The sequence below is a fragment of the Pelecanus crispus genome, chromosome 1 (genome assembly GCF_030463565.1).
Source record: "Pelecanus crispus isolate bPelCri1 chromosome 1, bPelCri1.pri, whole genome shotgun sequence".
Lineage (NCBI taxonomy): Eukaryota > Metazoa > Chordata > Aves > Pelecaniformes > Pelecanidae > Pelecanus > Pelecanus crispus.
This window is the reverse complement of record NC_134643.1, coordinates 82,642,138-82,662,212: the sequence shown is the minus strand read 5'-3', so window position 1 is coordinate 82,662,212 and position 20,075 is coordinate 82,642,138. Positions and strand designations below refer to the sequence as shown.

Below are 20,075 nucleotides of genomic sequence, written 5' to 3'. Positions count from 1 at the left end.
GAATGAATTCCTTGTTTTGCTTTGCTTGTGCGCACAGCTTTTCTTTTTGCTTTTCTTATTATACTGTCTTTATCTCAACCCACGAGTTTTCACACTTTCACTCTTCCGATTCTCTCCTCCATCCCGCTGCGGGGGGAGTGAGCGAGGGGCTGTGTGGGGCTTAGTTGCCAGCTGGGGTTAAACCACGACATAAGCAATCAAAACCTAACAAATGAATGAAGCTCAGCAGTAATCCAAGTACCATAAGCATGTATCCTCAAACCAGTTTTGCAAATTGGGACAGAGGGCTATAATTGACCTTGCTGAAGTGGCCTTTATTTTCCACAGTTCATGATCAAAGTAGTTACGTTACACTGAATAACTCTTCTAATTCACGACACCTGAATAAACAGCAGGAAAACCAGCCTGGAATGCACGTTCCACTATCTGCAGCCATCCTGCAGCACAGCCTGAATAAAGTCCTTCCCCTTGTCTCTACACTGAAGTAAACTCTAATGATTAAAAAATGCTTCTGGACTGAAAGGTGCATCACACTGAAAACAGGCTTGTTTGGAGATTTGAGCTGTGCCTCAGCATGGCCTGGAATAGCTGTAACTTTGCCTGGGTTTAGGGTCTGTTTCCATACCTGTTTTTCACTTAAAATATTCCCTGGCTGTTCCAAAGCACATTAAGCTGAGAGTTATCGGACTCCATACAAAGGAAGAAGAAAAAGAGTAGGTTTGAACTGGCCAACGCAAGCTTTTAACAAACAGAGTGGTATATAAAAATAAAAGAAAAAAAAATCCCTGTGGACAGTTTCCAGAGTTGCTTTGGATTTGATCATCTGTCTTTCCTCCTCTGGTTCAATTATTTTCAACTGAAAATGTTTGGTTCCTTTGGCTTAGGCTACTGCCTTTCTGCAGTTGAAAAAAAGAAAAAAAAAAAAAAGAAAAGTCTTAAATGCATCCAAGTGTTTTAAGCTAAAATTAGTGACTTTTCACAGTGCTCTCTGAGCCACGAGCAGAGGACCAAACCTGGGGCTGCAGTGCCTCCTTGGCACACAGCTGTCCCACCAGGCTCTGCAGCCACATAGGCATACTCAAAACCTGCAGAGGGGAAGGTCGAGTCAGCCAGCAAAGAGGGGCCCCTTTCCCCCTCACCCTCTGGAATAGTTGCCGGAGAGTTACTCAACATCGGATCAGGATAGGGACTGCTTGTTAACATATACGTTCCAGGCCTTCAGCCCGCTTCTCTTTTCCCCTGTCCTGCCACAGTGATATGACAGCCCATAAGCCAAACTCGGAAAGGCTCATTGTAATTACGGATAGGTTTGGCTGCTTTAAAATTGAGCATCCAGATGAGCAATCAGTTAACAGAGAGGTAAGGAACACATGCTGTTTTGCAAGCAGGTCCAAGGCTTGGGTCCTACTTGAAGATGTAGTTATAGATGATGTCAGTATCATTTATGGATCCAAGTATATGTTATTTCAGTAGACACTTCATGGTATCCATTATAGTTACAGTTGTTACAAGCTTCCATTATTAATTTTTTTATGTGCTCATAACTTTCCAAAACCCTGATCACTTCTGTTCAAATGCCATTTTTTTCTCCTTTACAGTCTTTTGGAGGAAGGTTTTAACAAAACCGTCTTACCTGTTGTTGAGGTTAAAAGATGGGAAAGTACACCATTGTCTGTCAATAAAACTATAATTATATTCTTTTGAGCAAAACATACACAGAAAACAACCCACCCAACAGTAACACCCCACTTCAGCATGGACCCCATCCTTATGAGGTCTAGTGTTCATGCTTGGTTTTACAGGCAAAGCTTTTAAACAATTTAAATAGTTTTTTAATGTACTGGAAAGCATCTGTGTGTGTGTGTGTGCCACTGCCCTCTGCTGCACAGAGGCAGGAGAGCTTGGCTGCATTCAAAGGGGCGGAGGTGTGGTCACCCACCCACCCATATTCCTACTTAGAGCAAGTGCTCAGGTCCTACTGACTTCATTTGGCAGTTAGAGCTATCAAAGTGGTTAAATCTTCACCTCCATGGGAGTTAGGCACCATAATACCTGTGAAGATCAGTCTGTTTCTGTCTTCTGTCAGTGGAAAATGCCCCGTGGAAAGAGTGTGCAAGTATGGTGTCCACCACAACCCCCCTGGGTTGTTGTTTCATGAGTTGCATATCTCAGAATAGCTAGGAGATTGACTGCAAGCAGTGTTGTGTTTCTATTGAGCATTACTAAAGCATGACCTAAAGCATCTCTGGCCTTTTGTTCTCTCCTGTTGTATGCTTCTGGCATGTAACAGACTGGCACCCTCAAGGCTGAAAGGGTTTTGTCTAATCCAAGGCTTTGGGCTAAAATATAAGGCTTAGCAGGATAAATGTATTGGGCTAAATACAGGGATAAATGTAACCTGGCCAGTAATAGCTGTAATTACCCGTTCTGGACACCAGTGCTAGGAAACTATGAAAATCAGCTAAAATCTCAAAAAATGTTTAGGATCACAGTGAGCCACACTGCCACAACCCCCTGTCAGGAGGATAGCTCTGCTTACTCTACAGAGCAGGGAGATTAACTCATCTAGAGCTGCTCTCTGTCATCTAGAGCTGCTATGCTCCTTATGGATTTATTGAGGCAATTAAGATAACACATGCAAATATCTCAGACTATGGATTTGCACCTTTTCACACCTTTTTCCATTAAAGCCAGGTTTCATGTTTTTCTGTCCCTCATTTTAATACTAGTGACCATCAAACCTGAGAAGTAACTTCTTTTTCAGAATTTGCTTCCAATGATATTGGTGTGAATTTTGCCAGTTGGAACAGGCCAATATCAAGTGCTTTTGAATTATAGTCGGGTGATTTTCTTTGCTGTATTTCACAAATAAATAACTTTTCTCTCTAAAAATGAGGCCAGTTCAACAGTGCATTAGGTTCCAAGAGTCAGCCTCATGGTTTTGGATACTTAAACTTGATAACACATTGGAAAAAGTTCTGTAGCCCTGATTTCTGCTGAAGGAGGGGAATTAGGAGGAAATGACTGCCTTAGTTTGTTTCCATCTCTGACTTCTTTAAGCTTATCTACTTGAGGCTGTTTAAACAATGCATGAACCATCTCATATGGATTACACTAAAAAAAACCCTCTTAAGTATATATATATGAAGTCTCACATCATTTAAAGCTAGGGCATAAGTTCAAGATTTTATCTTAACTGGTACACCAAGGAGGTAGGCTAAACCCTAAACCTTAAATTGTGATTCTTTCTGGTTATAAATATATATATGTATTACTTGTACGGACTGACAAAGATTTCTCTATCAAGTATGTGCCATTTACAAGCAAAATGTTGTTTCCATTCTAGTCACTAGCCACAGGAGCTCAGCTGGGGCCCTGAGTGTCAAGCTGAGAGCTTTTCTTACACCATAATAAAGGTCCTGTAGGCTAAACTACTGGTAGTCCACTAGTGACACTTCTGAAATCCCTTTGATGGATTACACAAATGCAAAGACTCGTACTTAGCAATGCTGTTGATGGTATATAACAATGATGGTTCTTGAATCATGCTCACCCTGCATTGTTTTCTGTGTGTTTGCATGTGTTGAGTGCATATATAGAGATATGTGCATGAATATACATAGCTGTATGAAGTGTGAGGATACATGTAGCATAGACACCTGAGTTTCACACATATTTGTGCATATATTTAATATTAAACTGGGACTTGAAATAGAAAGAACAAGAAAAAACTAATGAAAGCTTATTTTAAAAACCCTGTTCCTGTGGCTGTGGTATCTCACTCAAACAGAAGCACTAATTTTGTTAAAGAGAAATTGTAAAAATGAAAAATTATGCTAATTCTTAAAAACAGTCCCTGTTTGTTTAGCTTTTTTTCACTTCACTTTGAAATAATACACTGTAATCTTTCCACTTTTTAAAGACTTTATCTCTAAACTGTAGCATCCAAGTAGGTGGCCTAGCCAATACTTCCTTTTCCCCAGTCAGATACACTGGGAAGAGGCGGCAGATTGTGTTTTCAGGAGACTTGAGAAAATTGCTGGCAAGCTTTCTTAGGGTTATCATCACATGTCAAAGATGATGTCTGTATAGAACATAGATTTCCTAACAATGTGGCTTCCTTGGAAGGAAAATTTTGTTTTCTTTAGTTCACTCATTTTGAATGAATTAAGAAGTCCATGGGGAAGGAGTCAGTCCTTAAATAAAATACTTGTTCTTATAATTACCATATTCCTGCTATCTCTCTACCCCTCCAAAATTCACCGTAAATAAGAGGGCATGGTAATTAATTGTCACCCAAGTGGCACAATTAACGTCCTGCAAATACAGTATCTTCTGGGTGAAGTGGTGTTGCTAAGTTATAATATGTCCAGTTCTGTGTTTAAATACCAATACAGCCAGCCACATGCACACACACACGTGTGTGCCGAGAGGGTGTGCTGGGTTAATATTATTTTTTTTAGATGTGATACTTGAATTTTTCTTTCCTTCCTAGAGAATTCAAAGTACTTTTTAAAGGACTTAATTTCTGTGCAATAAAGCTCATGGGCAAACACTCAATAAATGCAAAATAAGGAATGCAGTCATGGTTCTAAAAACCTTTCACATTCTTCAAACTGATGCCGGTTGTATGCATTGACAGTAATCCTATCTAATCCCCTCCACATGTATTATCTTTGTACACCTGCTTTCATTGTCTCACTTATCAGATTTTTGTACTCAGAACCACAGTATACAAGAGGGTAAAGCAACAAAACAAAATACACATGCACACACAGTGTGTTATACTACAATTTTGCATTGTAGACATAAAACATATTTGTAGATTTTGGTGCTTAGAGTCAACATCTTCCATTAAGATATTTTTCCTACTTTTTTTTCCCCCACTGGTGTATGTCTGTGTTTGTCTTTCTTGGCAGATTAACTGAAGCACATCGAACAGCTGTAAAAGTCATCAGGAGAATGCAGTATTTTGTAGCCAGAAGAAAATTTCAGGTAAGCTGCACCATTAACCATAAGTACAAATTGTGAGCTTAAGTATAGGACATTGAAAGTGCTCTGAGAGTGAACTTGTCTTCATGCATGTGGTTGTAATAAGTCAAAGGTACTGTTTAGGCTCTCGGCCTCATACTGATCCTATGTGGATTTTTTCATAGCGTGGGCAAAACTATCGACTATCCATGGGTATAATACGATACAAAAACCTTCTGAATTTGTGGAGTCAGCATAGCTATTTTTCACTTCTCTTTCTTACTGCATTTCTTTTGTTGGGGTTCTGTTGGTTTTTTTGTTTTACTATACTGACCAATATATAAACTACTTACCCATCTACTAGAAGAAGTGAAGAAAAGACTGTTGGAGTGTCTGCTAAAATTGTGTTACTGTCTATACTACTCATCTAATGACTGGTTAGAGAATGTTCAACTAATTGCGTGCTGTGTATGGCTCACAGACCGTAGACCTTACTGACGAGTACTATGCTGTGTAAAGTTGCTTTCACATTTGTGGCCCACATTTCCAAATTTGTTTCCCAGAATGGGACATCATCGAGAGGCCATATTTTATAAAATTGTGGAGCATCTGCCCTCTGGGAATTTGCTGTCTTTATGAAGTCTGAAGTTAAACTTCTCAATCAGGTTACAGAGCGCTTGAACTAAACGTGCTGCATTGGAAAAAATGTCTTATTTTGCCTGTTTACTAAGGCCCACTATGATAAAACTTGTTTGGAATGTGATTCTGGTATCATCATTCTCATCGCCCATGTGCTAGTGATGCCATGGAAATGAATAATTAACTTCTGGCCTGATTTTCAAAGCCCCTGTTATTTCCATTTGAAGGTTCATGCTTTTTTGTCCAAGACAGTCCACTGCAAGTTAATCAACTTTCATAATCCTTTTGAAGAGGTTTTAAAAAGATAAAGCAAGAACCTAAATTTCAAGCAAGTTTGATTAGGGCTGAGCACTTAATTGCAAGGGATAGAAGTCTGAGATAAGCTCACAGCACTCGGAAGACTGAATTAGAGCAGACAGAATAGCACATACAATTCCCAAGCTCATGCAGAAATGTATCTTCAGATGACCTTACCTTATGAAAGAAAACTAGGAGAAGTCAGTTTGTTTAACTCAGCAAACAACAGGAGAGCAGGATTATATTGTAAATACACCAGAGAGATAAACGCTATGGAAAATTTAAAAAAAAAAAAAAAAAAAAAAAAAGAAGGGAAATTAAAGACACCATTCCTGGAAAATAAAATCAGTGTATAAATGAGTTAGGAAAAAAATTAGGATATTTCAAACCACCAGAGACCTAATGTTCTGGAGCTGTCAGCTGTCAGCCAATAGCAGTCATGCCAAACCTTAAAAACTGAACTTGATCAGTCTATGGAGAGGATTCTGTGAGTTGGTGTTAGTGTTAGGGAAGAAGAAGAAGAAGAAGGAATTATCTTCCTTTTTTTTTTTTCTTCTTGGGACTGTGAAATGTAGCTCATAGGACTCCCCATGCTAATTAGATTTTGGAAGTTCAAAGCTGGGTAATATTATTTAGGAGTTTTGCATTCGGAGCTTTAAGCATGCTGGGTGTAGAAAGCTGAGCCCAAATGGCCAGGATTTGGGATTACAGAGAGAACGGACAGAATCAAAGTTAAACAAGTTCTCCAAGTTCTGCATTTACCAAACCTCCCTGGAAGCCCACTACTTCCCTCCTTAAGTTGTATTGTACTAGCATTTCCTAATAAAAACATGACAAGAGATTGTGCCAAAGTTTGGCAGGACAGAAGATGCTCAGATCTAAAGCTTTATGGGAAAAGAGGAGAGAAAAATGTTGAAAGTTGGAAGGAATTTTTGCTATACTTTAGAGAGGACTCAGGCAGACTGCAGTGTACAGTGCTTTGCAACTATAGGATTCAGAGGTGATGATTTGGTAAAAGGGATAACAGATAGAGGACTTCTTTTGAGGGAGAAAAGAAATTTCATTCGGAATGAGTAGAATTAATTATGCACATAGTAGCCTGTGGGGGAGAGGGGAGGGAGGTGGGGAAAAATCCCCAGCACATCTAGGCTCTGTGCCATGCATCGTGTTTAAATAGAGAGTGTCCAAAGGAAAGGACAGAGGATTTAGCCAAAATGCTCTCAAAGCACCCCTGCTAGTCAATCTAAAGAGTGATACTGGCACTGTTTCTCTGGGTGAAGACAATAGGCTGCTTTTCTGGCCAGAAATAGTGATGTGTCAGCGTCTGCAAAAATGTGAAGCTGGGGAAGGCAAAAAAAAAAAGGCAATAAACTGAAAGCTGAAACCTCCCTCCCCCGCAAAGTATCTCTTCTCACAAATGCGCACAAATGTACACGAACACTACCAAAGCCATGAGCTCTTCTGAAAGTAATAATGCAGGTAAGTGCCGGTGGCTGAACGCAAGAAAGGCATTTTATCATGAAGAGCTTTTGCATCTTCATTCATTTCACAGGATTTGTTTCCATTCCAGTTCCATGCTTTCATTTGAAATTTCTAGGATCCTGTGGCTGCCTTCCAAGCATGACTCCAGCACATACTGTAGGTGTTCAATGCATGTGTGCAGTGGTGCATGCTAATGGCTCTGGCTGAAGCTGTGACAGAGTGGAAACAGACAACAAGATGACTAATGAGCTGTTTTCAGTAATTTCCAATTACTAGATTTGCAGTTTACATTTCTTTTTTTTCTTCTTTTATTGAGTCAGAGCCAAAAAGGAGACATCTTGCCCCACATTTCCCATAGGGCTTGGTATGGCTCTGAAAATGCTGCTATTTTCAGGACATAATTTTCGTTTATTCCGACACACACATACATTAATTTTACTTGATAAAATTTTACCATGCTGTGCTTTTTGTAATCACATCACTTTATGCAAATTTGCTAGACTTGTTTCAAGATTCTTCCATGTGTTATATCAAGAAACCAGAGCCTGGCAGAAGCATATGGGTTCTCATTAGAATGGGAATAAAGCTGGGCAGATGTCGGGATTTTAGCTTTCTTACATTTTTTATCTGTCCTTTTTTATTTATTTGAATTGCACCTTTTTTTCTGACCTTGTAGGTATCATTAAAGACAAAGAAGTGCAAACAACATCTATGTGCAGCAGTCCTCAGACTTATGCAAAGCATCTATCCTCCCAGTTACTTAAGCAATAATATTTCTGTCACCAGACATCTTTAGTCTTTAGAGGCGTTTGATTCTGGGTCCAAGTGTTATGAGTTGGGCCTATCTCTGTGCTTCAGTCCTCTGACATTATGATTAACATATGGTTTTGGAATGACGCAAGAGATATCACACATGATAGTCTCAGATAAATTATATATCTTGGTTTTGTGTTTTGTAAATACACTGCGAAGGTCTAACATTTTGCTTAGTATGAAGTAACATGAAGACATGACTCTAACTGACAGTAATGGGAATCATTTGGCTCCATCTCCACAATAAATATACAGTCCTACAGTGCCTACATATTTTTTATTCATTGCAACAGCTGTTGCAAAATGGCAAGCAAATAACCTCTGGAAGATAAAAAATAGAATGAAGGCCTGCCTGAAATAAAAATCAAGTTTAAACTATATTTACCTTTCAATCTCATGTATGACTCCTTTCACAGCAAGCTCGGAAACCGTATGATGTACGTGATGTGATTGAACAGTACTCACAAGGACACCTCAATATGATGGTTCGGATAAAAGAACTTCAAAGAAGGTAGGCGCTGTCTACTTCATGAAATATTTGATTTCTCTGGTGCCAGCTGGCTTTAGGAGAGATGTGTACTTAATGAACAGTAATTGTCCAAAATTGCAAGCACAACAGGGAGCACAATATCTAGAGGATTTAACTTGGAGTCATTTTTAACCCTTTTTATGACCAAGTTTACAATTATCCTTTATCCTTTTCTCCTCCTCCTCCAAGTGAAATTAAAAGAAATTAAGGTCCATGCTGTGAATTTTATAGTACAAAGTGAGATTTTCTGCCCTCTTCTTAGAAAAGGAAAACTTTTCAAATAATGATTTACCTTTCTGTTCCTTCTCTGTGGTTCACCACAACTGAGAGAAATCTGGTTCACTTGTGCTTCCCTCTCTATCTGGAACTTTTCCTTTCTCGCATTCCTCCATGCACATGCTTTCTCCAAGTTTGGGGATTGCAGCTGAAATATTTTGCCACAAAACTATTCTCTTCTGTTTCAGCACAAAGTGCTTTTCTCTTTACAAATTAACACTGTGGACTGGGACACCAGACTGAACTCCTCTGGCCCTTAAATGAAATGAAAAAAAAAAAATTCCTATTGAATGGAATCTACTGTGTCAACATATATAGATATTAAATCCGCCTGCATGAAATTCAAGGAATAGTTACAAATGTTATTAAGAAGCCATTCTGTTTGTATAGTCTTTGTTATTAGATTACATATGACACTGGATAACTATGTTTTAGTCACAACGTGAAAGTTTAAGAAATAAAATAATAGTACTCATGAAAATAACAATAATAATATGGTTTGATTTTGGAAAAAAACTTTAAAGAACTAAACTGCTGACTGTATGTGCAGAAAATCATGCTAGTCTCATGTTTTTGCTTTCTTTGTTTTGGTTTAAAGCTACTGTAAATTCTCATGTAAATTATGCTCCTATGCTTTTCCTAGCAACAGAGTTTAAGTTGCTTGGTAATTGCACTGCTGGTAATTCTCTGTTTGCTTTTCAGATTGGACCATTCCTTGGGAAAGCCAGGCCTTTTCCTCCCAGGTATCGTGACTGCATTTTATGAAAAATTATTAGCTTCAAAACTTTGTGAAAATACCCATGGCTATAGTAATACGGATTTATAATCCAGACAATTATGCATTAATATATAATTCTTTTAATAAGTCCTGGAACGACTGTGGAAAGATAAATACCTTGCATTCAGGTGGTAGCGGAGTAAATAGAAATTAGAAATAAATGTTAAAAATGTGTATCAGTGCGCAATGAGCTGGAAACATTTTGCGGGAAATTTTTCCACAGAAATATTCCTTCTAAATCTTTTGTGCTGGGGTTAGAACATATGTTGGTTCCACTTAAAAAGATTTCTTCCTTTCTGAACAACCTATGGATGTCAGTTTTGGAAAGCTCAAAGGAAGATCAAGGGTATCGTTCAGGAAGAACTGGGGTAGCCTTGAAAGCTACAGTGATAGAAGTGGTATGAAATTCAATCATAAAAAATGCAAGATGAGCCACAGGGAAACTAATAAAAAAAATCTCCTACATGCTAATAGTAGTGAACAGTTTGGCGTGTCTGAGAAAAGGAAAGGACTGGTCTGCTAATTGATTGTAAGCAAATGCCAGCTGAATGTAGGAAAATGCTGTGATATATCCATGAAAAAATTTGTCTCTTCCTAGGATCAGGAGAGAGATTTTCAAGACATACAGGGAAGTATATATGTCTTTGCACATGACTCTGGTAAGGCCTTATGTGGCATATTGTGCAAAAATTTGATTCCACATCTTTAGGAAAGACTAACTGCAACAAAAATAGGGCAGAAATACTAGGATGACTAGGGAAAAGGAGAAACTATTCTATTAGTAGGAAACAGAAGTTTGCTTTTTTTAACCTAGCAAAACAAAGGGCTGGAAAGGGTTGCGTCTTAATTCTGCAAGGGGAGTAATTACCTGTGAGGCAAGAGAAATGCGTAAGGGAAAGGACAGGGCAAGCAGAAATAAAAAAAGTTTGTGTATAGCCATAAATACATTTAAGCTGAAAATATATGGCCAGGAGGGAAGTCCCTGGCCATGCACAGTGGTGAGATTCTGGGAAAACCTTCTAGTGGGAATCATGGAGATCAGAAATCTGAGTACTTGTATGGGAAGGACTGAAAGAAGTGTTTATTTTTTAACGCAAGAGATTGACCTCAAATTTCCAGAGGCCCCATCTCATTCTCTGTCCCTACAAGCTCAAAAGTGACTTAGGAACTGAAGTCCTATATCCCCAAGTGACTTTGAGCACTTGGGGTGCCAAAGTTATTTCAGAGCCCTTAAAAAATGCCATATTATCAGTGGTTAAAATGGTTTATACTAACAGAATGAAGAGCATCACTCAAAACACATTTTTAACGTCTAATTGCTGCAGAAGACTCAGTAGTACAATCCTCGTTCCCTGTAGCTGAGCTGGTTTTGAACCACAGGAAAATAATCCGTCAGCTTGAATACATCTATAAATATTTATGCTTGGGAATTCATTCCACAATGTGCAAGCTAAATTTATGGAAAAATTTTGCTTACCTCCAAGAATGTATTATTTTATTTCAAATGTAACATTACTAAATTAGAACTGTAATTTGTGCTCAAAAAGACTAGTGTTAGAGGCACTTTTAATGAAACAGCTTCTTGTTTCAGAGGTGAGGAATAACTAGAAATGTTGGCTGCAAAGAAGCTAATTGTGAAATAATGTTCTGAGAAGCTGGGGAAGCTGAAGATGTTCAGGAAGTTTAGTCTCACCAAATCTTGGGTCAAAAGGGTCATAGCAACCATTGGGAGGATCTTAGGTAGGTCTGTGGATTTGAACAAGTGTTTGAAGTGTTCAAGTGTTGAAAGAGTCTAAAGAACTGAGGAAGAGCCATGGGGTTGTGTCCATGATTGATTCAGTCTTGGGCAACTTATATGCAAAGCCTACACTAGAATATTGGACAACAGAAGCAATGTGAATAATCTACCTATGGGCCTGAGGTTACACAGCAACTTGATGTACCAGCCACATCTTGGAAAGATAGCCTGCAAATATAACCCCGGATGATAAAGGCGGTGGGGGGCAGGGAGAAATAGTTCAAGTCAAAATCTGCCACATGTTTTTTTAATTCATCATCATTTTTTATCAAAAATTCTTGCTTTGACTTAATATGTGGAAAAAAACACTGGGTTCCAGAGGTAAGATAAGTTGGGTTAGGCTCCTCTTCAGAATTCATGATGGATAGTCTTACTGTGGAGAGCATCACAAGACTTCAGAGATATTTGGGAAAGCCATAATCTGTGCTCTGGAGAAGAGTTTGGCATCCATGTCCATGCAACTAGCTTCCCTTGTTAGTCTTTTCTTGCAACATTACTGCTGAATAGCTGCTTTGAGACAGCTCTCTCGGATGCAAAAGCATGGTGGCCCTGGTAAGAATGATGTCTGCCTCCACAGTGTGCCAACTCTACAAAGTCATACCTCTTGCAAAGACATATGGCTCTGTCCTCAAATAGACTGAATAAATACTGACTGGGAAAGGTAAAGTATTTGTTAGGGATGCAAAACCTGGTAAACTTAGTTATGGGTTTGCAAGACCAAAACCAAAAGTTATTTGATCTAGTAGTTATTTTATCTAAACCCTCCACAAATCCACAAATAAGATAAGCGGTTCCAGATAAATGGTCTGCAGAACTAAAACTAGGGTTAGTTTATGATTAGTCCCAGTATTATCCAACCTGCCAATAATCAAGTGATGAACGGTGATGAGTGGTTATAGTATTGGTCTGTTTTGGGTGGAAACAGATGCTTGCAGTGTCCTCCTCCTCTGAAAAAGGGTTCTTCCTGAGTTTTCCTCAGAATAGATGGCTTGTTCTACATTGAAAATGTATTTTCAATATGATATTTTTCCAGTTGAAAGGCATTGCTAAAAAACTCTTTTGTAAACAATATGGGTGTTTCTTCCAGACTGTGTTATTTTTGTGTTGATGGCAAGCAAAAGAGAAATGACAATGCAAAGAAAATTAAACTGCCAAGGAGAAAAACATGAGAAGAATTTTTCTTTCCAGCTCCTTTTTTTTTTTCCTGTTTTATTATACTCTCATTCAAAGAATCTTAAGGTCTGATTCCAAGCACATTGAAATGAATGGGAGTCTTTCCAGTGACCTCAGTGGGTTTTGGATCAGGCTGTTACTGAAACCCTGTTGTCAACTTTGATAATATTATATGAAGTAATTGCAGTGTGTCTATAGTATTATTACCTTTCAAAAGTGAATGACATCATAAAAGATGCAGAAATGAATTCACTGGAAGCAATTATTGTTATTTTTCAAGTTAGTTTCTCAAAGATAAAAAGCACTAAAAGCTGTGTTAAAACAAGATAAGGATACAAGAACAGAATAAAAGTCCTGCTGGGTCAGACCAGTCCTGACTCTGACAGCCAAAAGCAAGGTGCTTTGGGAAAAGTATAAAAAAAAGGGCATGCATAAGCCTCTAACCTTCCTGTAAGCTTTCAGCTATTTGCAGATCAGAGACTTCCTGACATAGTTTCTGTGTATTTAGTAGTCCTAACTGATTTGTCCTCAACAAACTTGCCTAGTTTCCCCCATAAGCTTTTTACATCTGTGATATTTTGTGACAAGAATTTTCCTGATTCAAATTTCACATACACATATCGTGAGGAATCCTTCCTTTTTGCTTGTTTTTGTCTTGGCATCTACTAGCTTTCTTTGAAACTCCTAGTATCAGGAATGGATTTTAAAACATTGAGATAATGAATACATTTTCTGAAGACTTGAATCCCATTTTTATGAGTATCGCCAGAAAACTGTGTCTTAGTGTCATTGAAAGCCCATCTCAGTGTTCCAGGTAATGCCATTCTGTAAGATGAAACAAAGATTCCTGCAATAATAAACAAACCCCTTAATAATTGAAAGTGTTGATATAGAGGCAAAGCACATATTAATAAATTTTATTGACTTAACAAAGCAGACACTTATGTAATGATACAAATAAGAAGTGTGTAATACTTGACCTTCACTACACATGATGGAGTTAATTGCTTTTGAATGCAATTTGTGAGACTTACCATAGCTTTTCAGGGGCAAAGGTGAAGAATAATGCTAAGGTAAAACAAAAGATCCAGTGTTCGGGTTCAGAAAAGTGCGCAAAAGGCTGATGTTTATCTTCAGTTCATCTGAACCTCATGGGTCTGCATAACACAGGTGGGAATCCCTGGAGAAAAAGGCTTTCTTGTAAAATTTTGACAGTTCCATTGTTTGCTTTTTTTTTTTCCATTAAATGCCATCTAAGCTTTCTGATGCTATTTCCTTCCCAGCTGTTAAGAAGAAATTGCATCACAATATCTTTTAAAGCATGATAAATACGCTTAGTTTATTTTTATCTTTTTAAGTCAACTAATATTTGAAATGAGAGATACCCATATTTCTGCAGGAACTGATTTATTCCACCCCTCCTGGAGATGAAATCCATGGGAACTTGGTCAAAAATAAAACCCCTTAGGACATTTTCTGTGGCTGTCAGGTGTTCACAGTCTTGTCTCTGAAAGTTCATTTCATTACTGGGGTTGGTCTACCTCAATGCAAAGAGCCAGCAGAAATATCACATATATCCTCCTTTGAGGGCTTGGAAACTGCAGCTAATTTACTGCTCATCCAGGTCCTCTGAACAGTGTCGAATTGCATTCTAAATAAAAAGCTGTTAAAGAAGCTTGCATTTCATTTGAATTTGGTATATTAATTGTTTTATACATAGTATAATGATAGTGTGTGTAAATCCTGCCATCAGCACCTTCTGGAGGAAGGGCAGAAGTGTGATGTAGTTCATACAAGACGCAGTGTATATGGCTTCTCTCTAATAAATTGATTATATTGTTCCTCATGAGCCACTTGAGCAAACTGTGTCATCTCAGAGGCTGGATAAGTGAAGCAGGTAGGCAGACAGACTTTTTGTTTAGGGCTGTTTTATTTGTTGAAAGGTGATTGCGCATTTTTAGCCTGGCAAGTTACTCACTGCAGCTAGATTTTTGCAACTTGAAAAAGCTGCAATTTTCTACTTTCAGTGTATACTGTTGAACCTTCATCATGGAACAGTTAGCTTTATCACAGAATTTTCTGTGTTGTGTTACAGCCTTCTGAACTAAAATATCTTGGTTGTTTACTTCTATAATTTTCTTTAGGCTGTCCAAGGGAAATCACAAGTGATCTAGGGCTATGTCTTACCTCTTTTTAATTTCTTCTACCTATCAGTTGTAAAAGGCTCTGGCTGACAAGAAGAGGGACTCAAGTCCAAAGTCATGCTGCCCAAGGCAACTTGTTTGCTCTTTTATGGATCCAGGGTGTAAAAGGGCAGTCCTGACTTGCGTTTTCAGAAGGACACCTGGTTTATAAACCTAAGAATCTACATCTTGCCATAAGCTCATCACTGTTTTCCCTACATAGAGCTTTTGCAGAACTGGAACAAATACAGATCCAGAAGGCTGTAGTTGCATTGAGTTAGGCAACAGAAGGTAACGGTATCTCTTGTGCTATCCTGCTTTATGTAGTCCCAGTACTGAACTTGATATAATTTGCCAGGGTTTTGAGATATCTTCAGCAATCTGGAGTATCCTAGGTATCACAATGTTCAAATTCCTCATTTTCTGCTTAAAAAAAATTGATGGGTTTCAGATAAATTTTAAAATATTTGAGTTAGCTCCCTTCTAGCTGTGTATACCATAAAAGTAAAAATCAAGGAAGGACTCTTACTCTGTAAAAGCAGAGTAGATCATTTCCAGCTTTTATCATTTTCAGACCATCTGTCTGCAATTCATTCACTGTCCTAATGCTCCCCATAAGTATTTTTTCTAACCAAAGAAAAAAAATCTTTTTTTTTTTTAAAGTTTGGTATATTCTGATGAGATGGAACACACTAACTGAGTAAAAAATTAAGATTATGGTGCTTTCTATCATTTGATTTGCTCTTTTCCTCTTAATCATTTCAGATGGTAACTGCTGTTTTTTGCAAAAAAAACCCAAACTTGAATAACGAGCAATATGTCATTTATATCATGTGCTTCCATTTGGGGAAAGAGTTGGGGATGGCCTTCCTTGTTTTCTCAACTGCTGTGCAGCATACTTACAAATTTTTAATTTTTTTGACAGAAGGTATCTCTTGTTGTTCACTAGAAAAAGAGATGGGCCATCTTTGTGAAAATACTAGGAAATAAATACAAGATCATGTTGTTTTGAAAGTAGTATAGTATGTATACTCAGGAAGGCAAAGGCTTTCAGGGAAGAAGTTTATATATTAATAAAGATGAGAAATGGACTAGATGACACAAGAACGATTCAGTCTCCTGAAGTATAATGCCTATTGCTTATATACTAGGGTTTTATCTGATTCAAGTCTTAAGTATATAAAATGATGTGTTTGTATCATACTAACCATGTGATACAAGATATCTTTTTCTTCTGAGCTAAAATTAGTCCATATGTATTTTCATAAATAATGTTATAAATAATTGTGCCTCCTTTCATGATGATTATGCATGTTTCCTTTGTGTTTGTGCCTTTCACATACATGTACACAGTTACTGGATAGCTTAGCTGGTCTATCTGTTTTATTGCAGGCTAACACAAAGAACAGACAAAACTCAATACTTAAAGTTATTTTAGATTACAAAGCAAAGAATGTAAAAATTAAGACATTTCAGATTTATAGTTAGCTATGCAATCTTTTCAACTATGTAAAAGCAAATAATCTAATGTAGGAAGTCTAAAATCGTATATCTTGAAAAGACTCAAGAGAGAAAGCATAAACATGAGATAGAAATCAAATGTACTAGAGCAACGTTATCTGAACTTCTGCCCACCCTTCTTACCACAATGCTCTGCACATTGTATACACACCCCATTTACTTTTAAAGATGGTCTTCATTAGAGGAAAATGCTTGTAAATTAGAGCTGAATGCTGATTTAAATGGAGGCTAATAAGAAATGGGAAAGACCACAGTCTTTTGTAACATACAGCCTGCATGCCAATAAAGGGGTGGGCATGACAGAGCTACATGCATCTATATCATTCTTTTCACTTCATCTGATAGGAGTGCCACATGCCACAAAATAGCTTCTTACCACTTATCTGCTTCCTATTTTCTTGTTTTCTGTTCCACACCACATTCGAGAATAACTAAAATAGGAAACATTATTAATTTGGTTTGGTTGTTTTGGGATGTCTTGGTGATTATATGAAGGATGTAATTAGAGCTGGTGAGGAAATTATTCTTTTTTTTAATTTAAAAAAAAAAAGCTTACTGGAATATTTCTTCAGGTTCGGGGGGCTTTTTGGTTTTAGACCTAAAAACCCCACTACCTACCCACTGCTGTTCAAATCACGTCCCAGTTTAGAAATCCTTAAAGGCATGTTATTTCTGGTGTATGCTTTGAAAGATGATAAGTGTCTACAGATTTACTAACTAGAAAGCAAACTGCAGAGTTAATTATTTCATTTTAGGCAGAGATGAATACATAGATAAACTTGAGCCTCAGCCACTTATATTTTAAGAGGTTTCTGTGGTTGTGAGCTAATGAATGATGAACAGCACACATGTATGAGCCAAGCTGTGTCATTTATTTTCTGTCCCCACACAGTGTCCTTGAACAATCTTTGAATTTTCTCTCCTTATTTATTCCTGCAGGTTCTCTGATGAAACACTTCTCCTTTCTAATGCCTGTGCAGAGCTGCCAAGGGTCCATGACCTTTTTAATATTCTAGGTTGTCTGTAGAGGAGATGGAAAGCAAGAAGAGTGCTCTTGACAGCATTGCTTTTCACTAAAGTCTTCCTCTAAGATTGTGGTGCATACAGTACAAGTTACCTTGAAACGAATTTTGGTGCAAGTATATCACTAAACATACCACATTAGCAAATGTATACGCTGCTAATGGTAATGGTAAAGCAAGTACCATTCACTGAGAAATGCAAGAATGTGAGTTCCCACAGGATGAGCACACATACAGGCAGTTATGGTGGACGCTGATGCACTGTAAATTCACATCTCAGCCTCCCTTCCAGTAAGCCCTTCACATTGTGCTCATGCCCTAAGCAAAATGGACTTAAACCCCAAAGTTCAACCACTCATAAAAGTGGAATAATTTATGGAACAAACAAGGAGAAATTACTCCAGCCCTGTACAGGAAGTATACTTTAGTAGAGAAAAATGTGTCCAACTTCCATTGACATAGGCTTCTAAGTTGCTTTAGTATTGAGGAGAGGTTTTCTTCTTGTGAATATTTTCTCCCAGCTCAGAATATATGTGTTTTTGTGCTTCATTCCCTGTGAAATAAGACCCCCTAACTATGGCATTCCTTTGCGATTGCCTGCATAAACACAAAGAATAGACCCCACTTTACACAGTTTTCAATCTTGGCTCCCAACCCCACCATTTGCAGTGTGTGAGTGAAACAAATCGCATAACTGGGCTTTAATAACCAGGTCTCATAAAGGCTAGGAGGGAAAATGAGGATGGAGATGCAAGGGCTTTTCCCAGTGTCACTCTTTTGCAGAGAGGAGATAGATCTCTGCCATTCCAGCCCTTGAACCCCTGGATGGTGCTGCCTCCTACATCTACAACCTCAGTTGAAAACTGTTCTGATTTCTTTATGTATAGAAAGTGCACATTGCTCATGTCAATGATCTTGAAAATGGGGGGGTATGCCAAGGGAGCATGCCTGTTCCATCTAACTACATGCAGTTAATCGAGATAATTAAACAAGGAATCAAGTTACCTCAGACACTATCTATAGTCCTTCATGTCCACAGACTACCACTACCAAGGTCCAGGTTGCCCTTTTGACTAACTTAATCTTCTCAGTTAGACAAACTAATTCCCTTCCCTCCAGCTACCCTTTTTCACTTCCGTACACCATGAAGAAATTCTTTCTTGTTAATGTTCATGTTATTTATATTACTCTACTATTACTAGCTTCTTTTTTGCTTTAAATACCATAGATATAATTGTTAGTTTGAGTTTATTCTCCACCTAATGAATGCCCCATTTTTGTTCTTCTTTATTTAGAAAAAGGGGTAGACAAAGGATACTACACTGTAGGAGCCAGACTGATCCGGCTAGAGGACAAGGTAAGTGCATGAAAGCTTTTTTTTTTTTTTTCTGAGTAACATTATCTGGTCTACAGATGTGCAAGATAGTATCTTGGCATGATTTACTTTAGAATTACAGGGCACCATAATAAAGAATAATATCCTAATTTTTGTAAGGGGCTTGATGAAGTATCATGTGCGTGTTGTTCAGCATTAACCATTTACCTGCCATACAGATTTGGTTCTTGATTTTAAAAGCGACTACTTTTATGTTGAAGCCAAATCACACATCTTCTAGACAAGTACTGTGAACTGACAAGGTGTTTGTCATACAATAATTAGTGAGTTAAACAGAAAGGCTAGTATCAGCAGTCTTTGTAAATAGCAACAGTTGATATATCAGTCAATAATCTTGAGGTTTTTTTAATGTTTAGTGAGTTTTTTCCCTGTGCAGTTATCTTTGCATCTATTCTGTCCCTCCCCCACTGTCTTCTCTCCAAGAATATGTTCATCTTTGTTATTAATTAGAGTTACTTAGAAGTATGCCTAAAGGCCAAAGCTCAGTGAGGCTCTATTGTTTTAGACCTATTTCAAACATCCTCAAGAGCTTTCCCCACTCAAGTGATAACAAAAATACAAGTTTGCTTAAAACTAGGAATCTATTTCTCTAATAGTTTTTTGGTCAGCACTCTTACCTACCCCTAAAAACTGGTGTCCCTAGAACAGTGTGTTTTCTGCGGACAGCAGCAATGCAGTACCTTTGGTATGGGGTATGATGTAACAGCTGGGGCAGAAGTCCATTTGAATTTAACATATCCATTGCCTATTTGTATCCTTGTCTTACTCAAATTTGTCATGCAAATTTTCTTTTCACTTTTTTCTGGGAAAGTGAGGTGAGAAGGAGAGAGTAAGGAAACCTTTCATTATTCTTAAGAAGTACTGTGCGTCTTGCCAAAAAGCAGAAATCGAAATGAAGCAAAAACAATTCCTCCCTCTTTTGCCTAATATCTAATGATCATTGGTAGGACAACATTGGAAATATGTGACACTGCAACGTCAAAGGACAGATTTGCTTTGACTTTTAGCTTTCTTGAGCAGTGTCAGAGAATCAGCTTCACAGATAAAGCCAAATTGTGTGAGTTAATTTTTAAAGTGGGTTGGTCCCTTGTGCAGACACACTCATTCAAAGTGAAAACGGCTTTTGTTAAGATTACCTTAATTCATTTCAAAGGACATATATTGCTCTCTAGCCTCTGCATATTCTGTAAATTCACA

General features: G+C 37.9%; 1 protein-coding gene across 1 annotated transcript in view; it reads left to right on the top strand.

The window, feature by feature from the left end:
- Positions 1 to 20,075, top strand: part of LOC104026622 (potassium voltage-gated channel subfamily KQT member 1) — a 518,395-nt gene that overhangs the window by 294,601 nt on the left and 203,719 nt on the right. The window contains exons 13-16 of the mRNA XM_075718092.1: positions 4,920 to 4,995; positions 8,619 to 8,713; positions 9,710 to 9,750; positions 18,778 to 18,839. Of these exons, the coding sequence (XP_075574207.1) occupies positions 4,920 to 4,995; positions 8,619 to 8,713; positions 9,710 to 9,750; positions 18,778 to 18,839 (274 nt within the window). The remainder of the gene's footprint in view (positions 1 to 4,919; positions 4,996 to 8,618; positions 8,714 to 9,709; positions 9,751 to 18,777; positions 18,840 to 20,075) is intronic.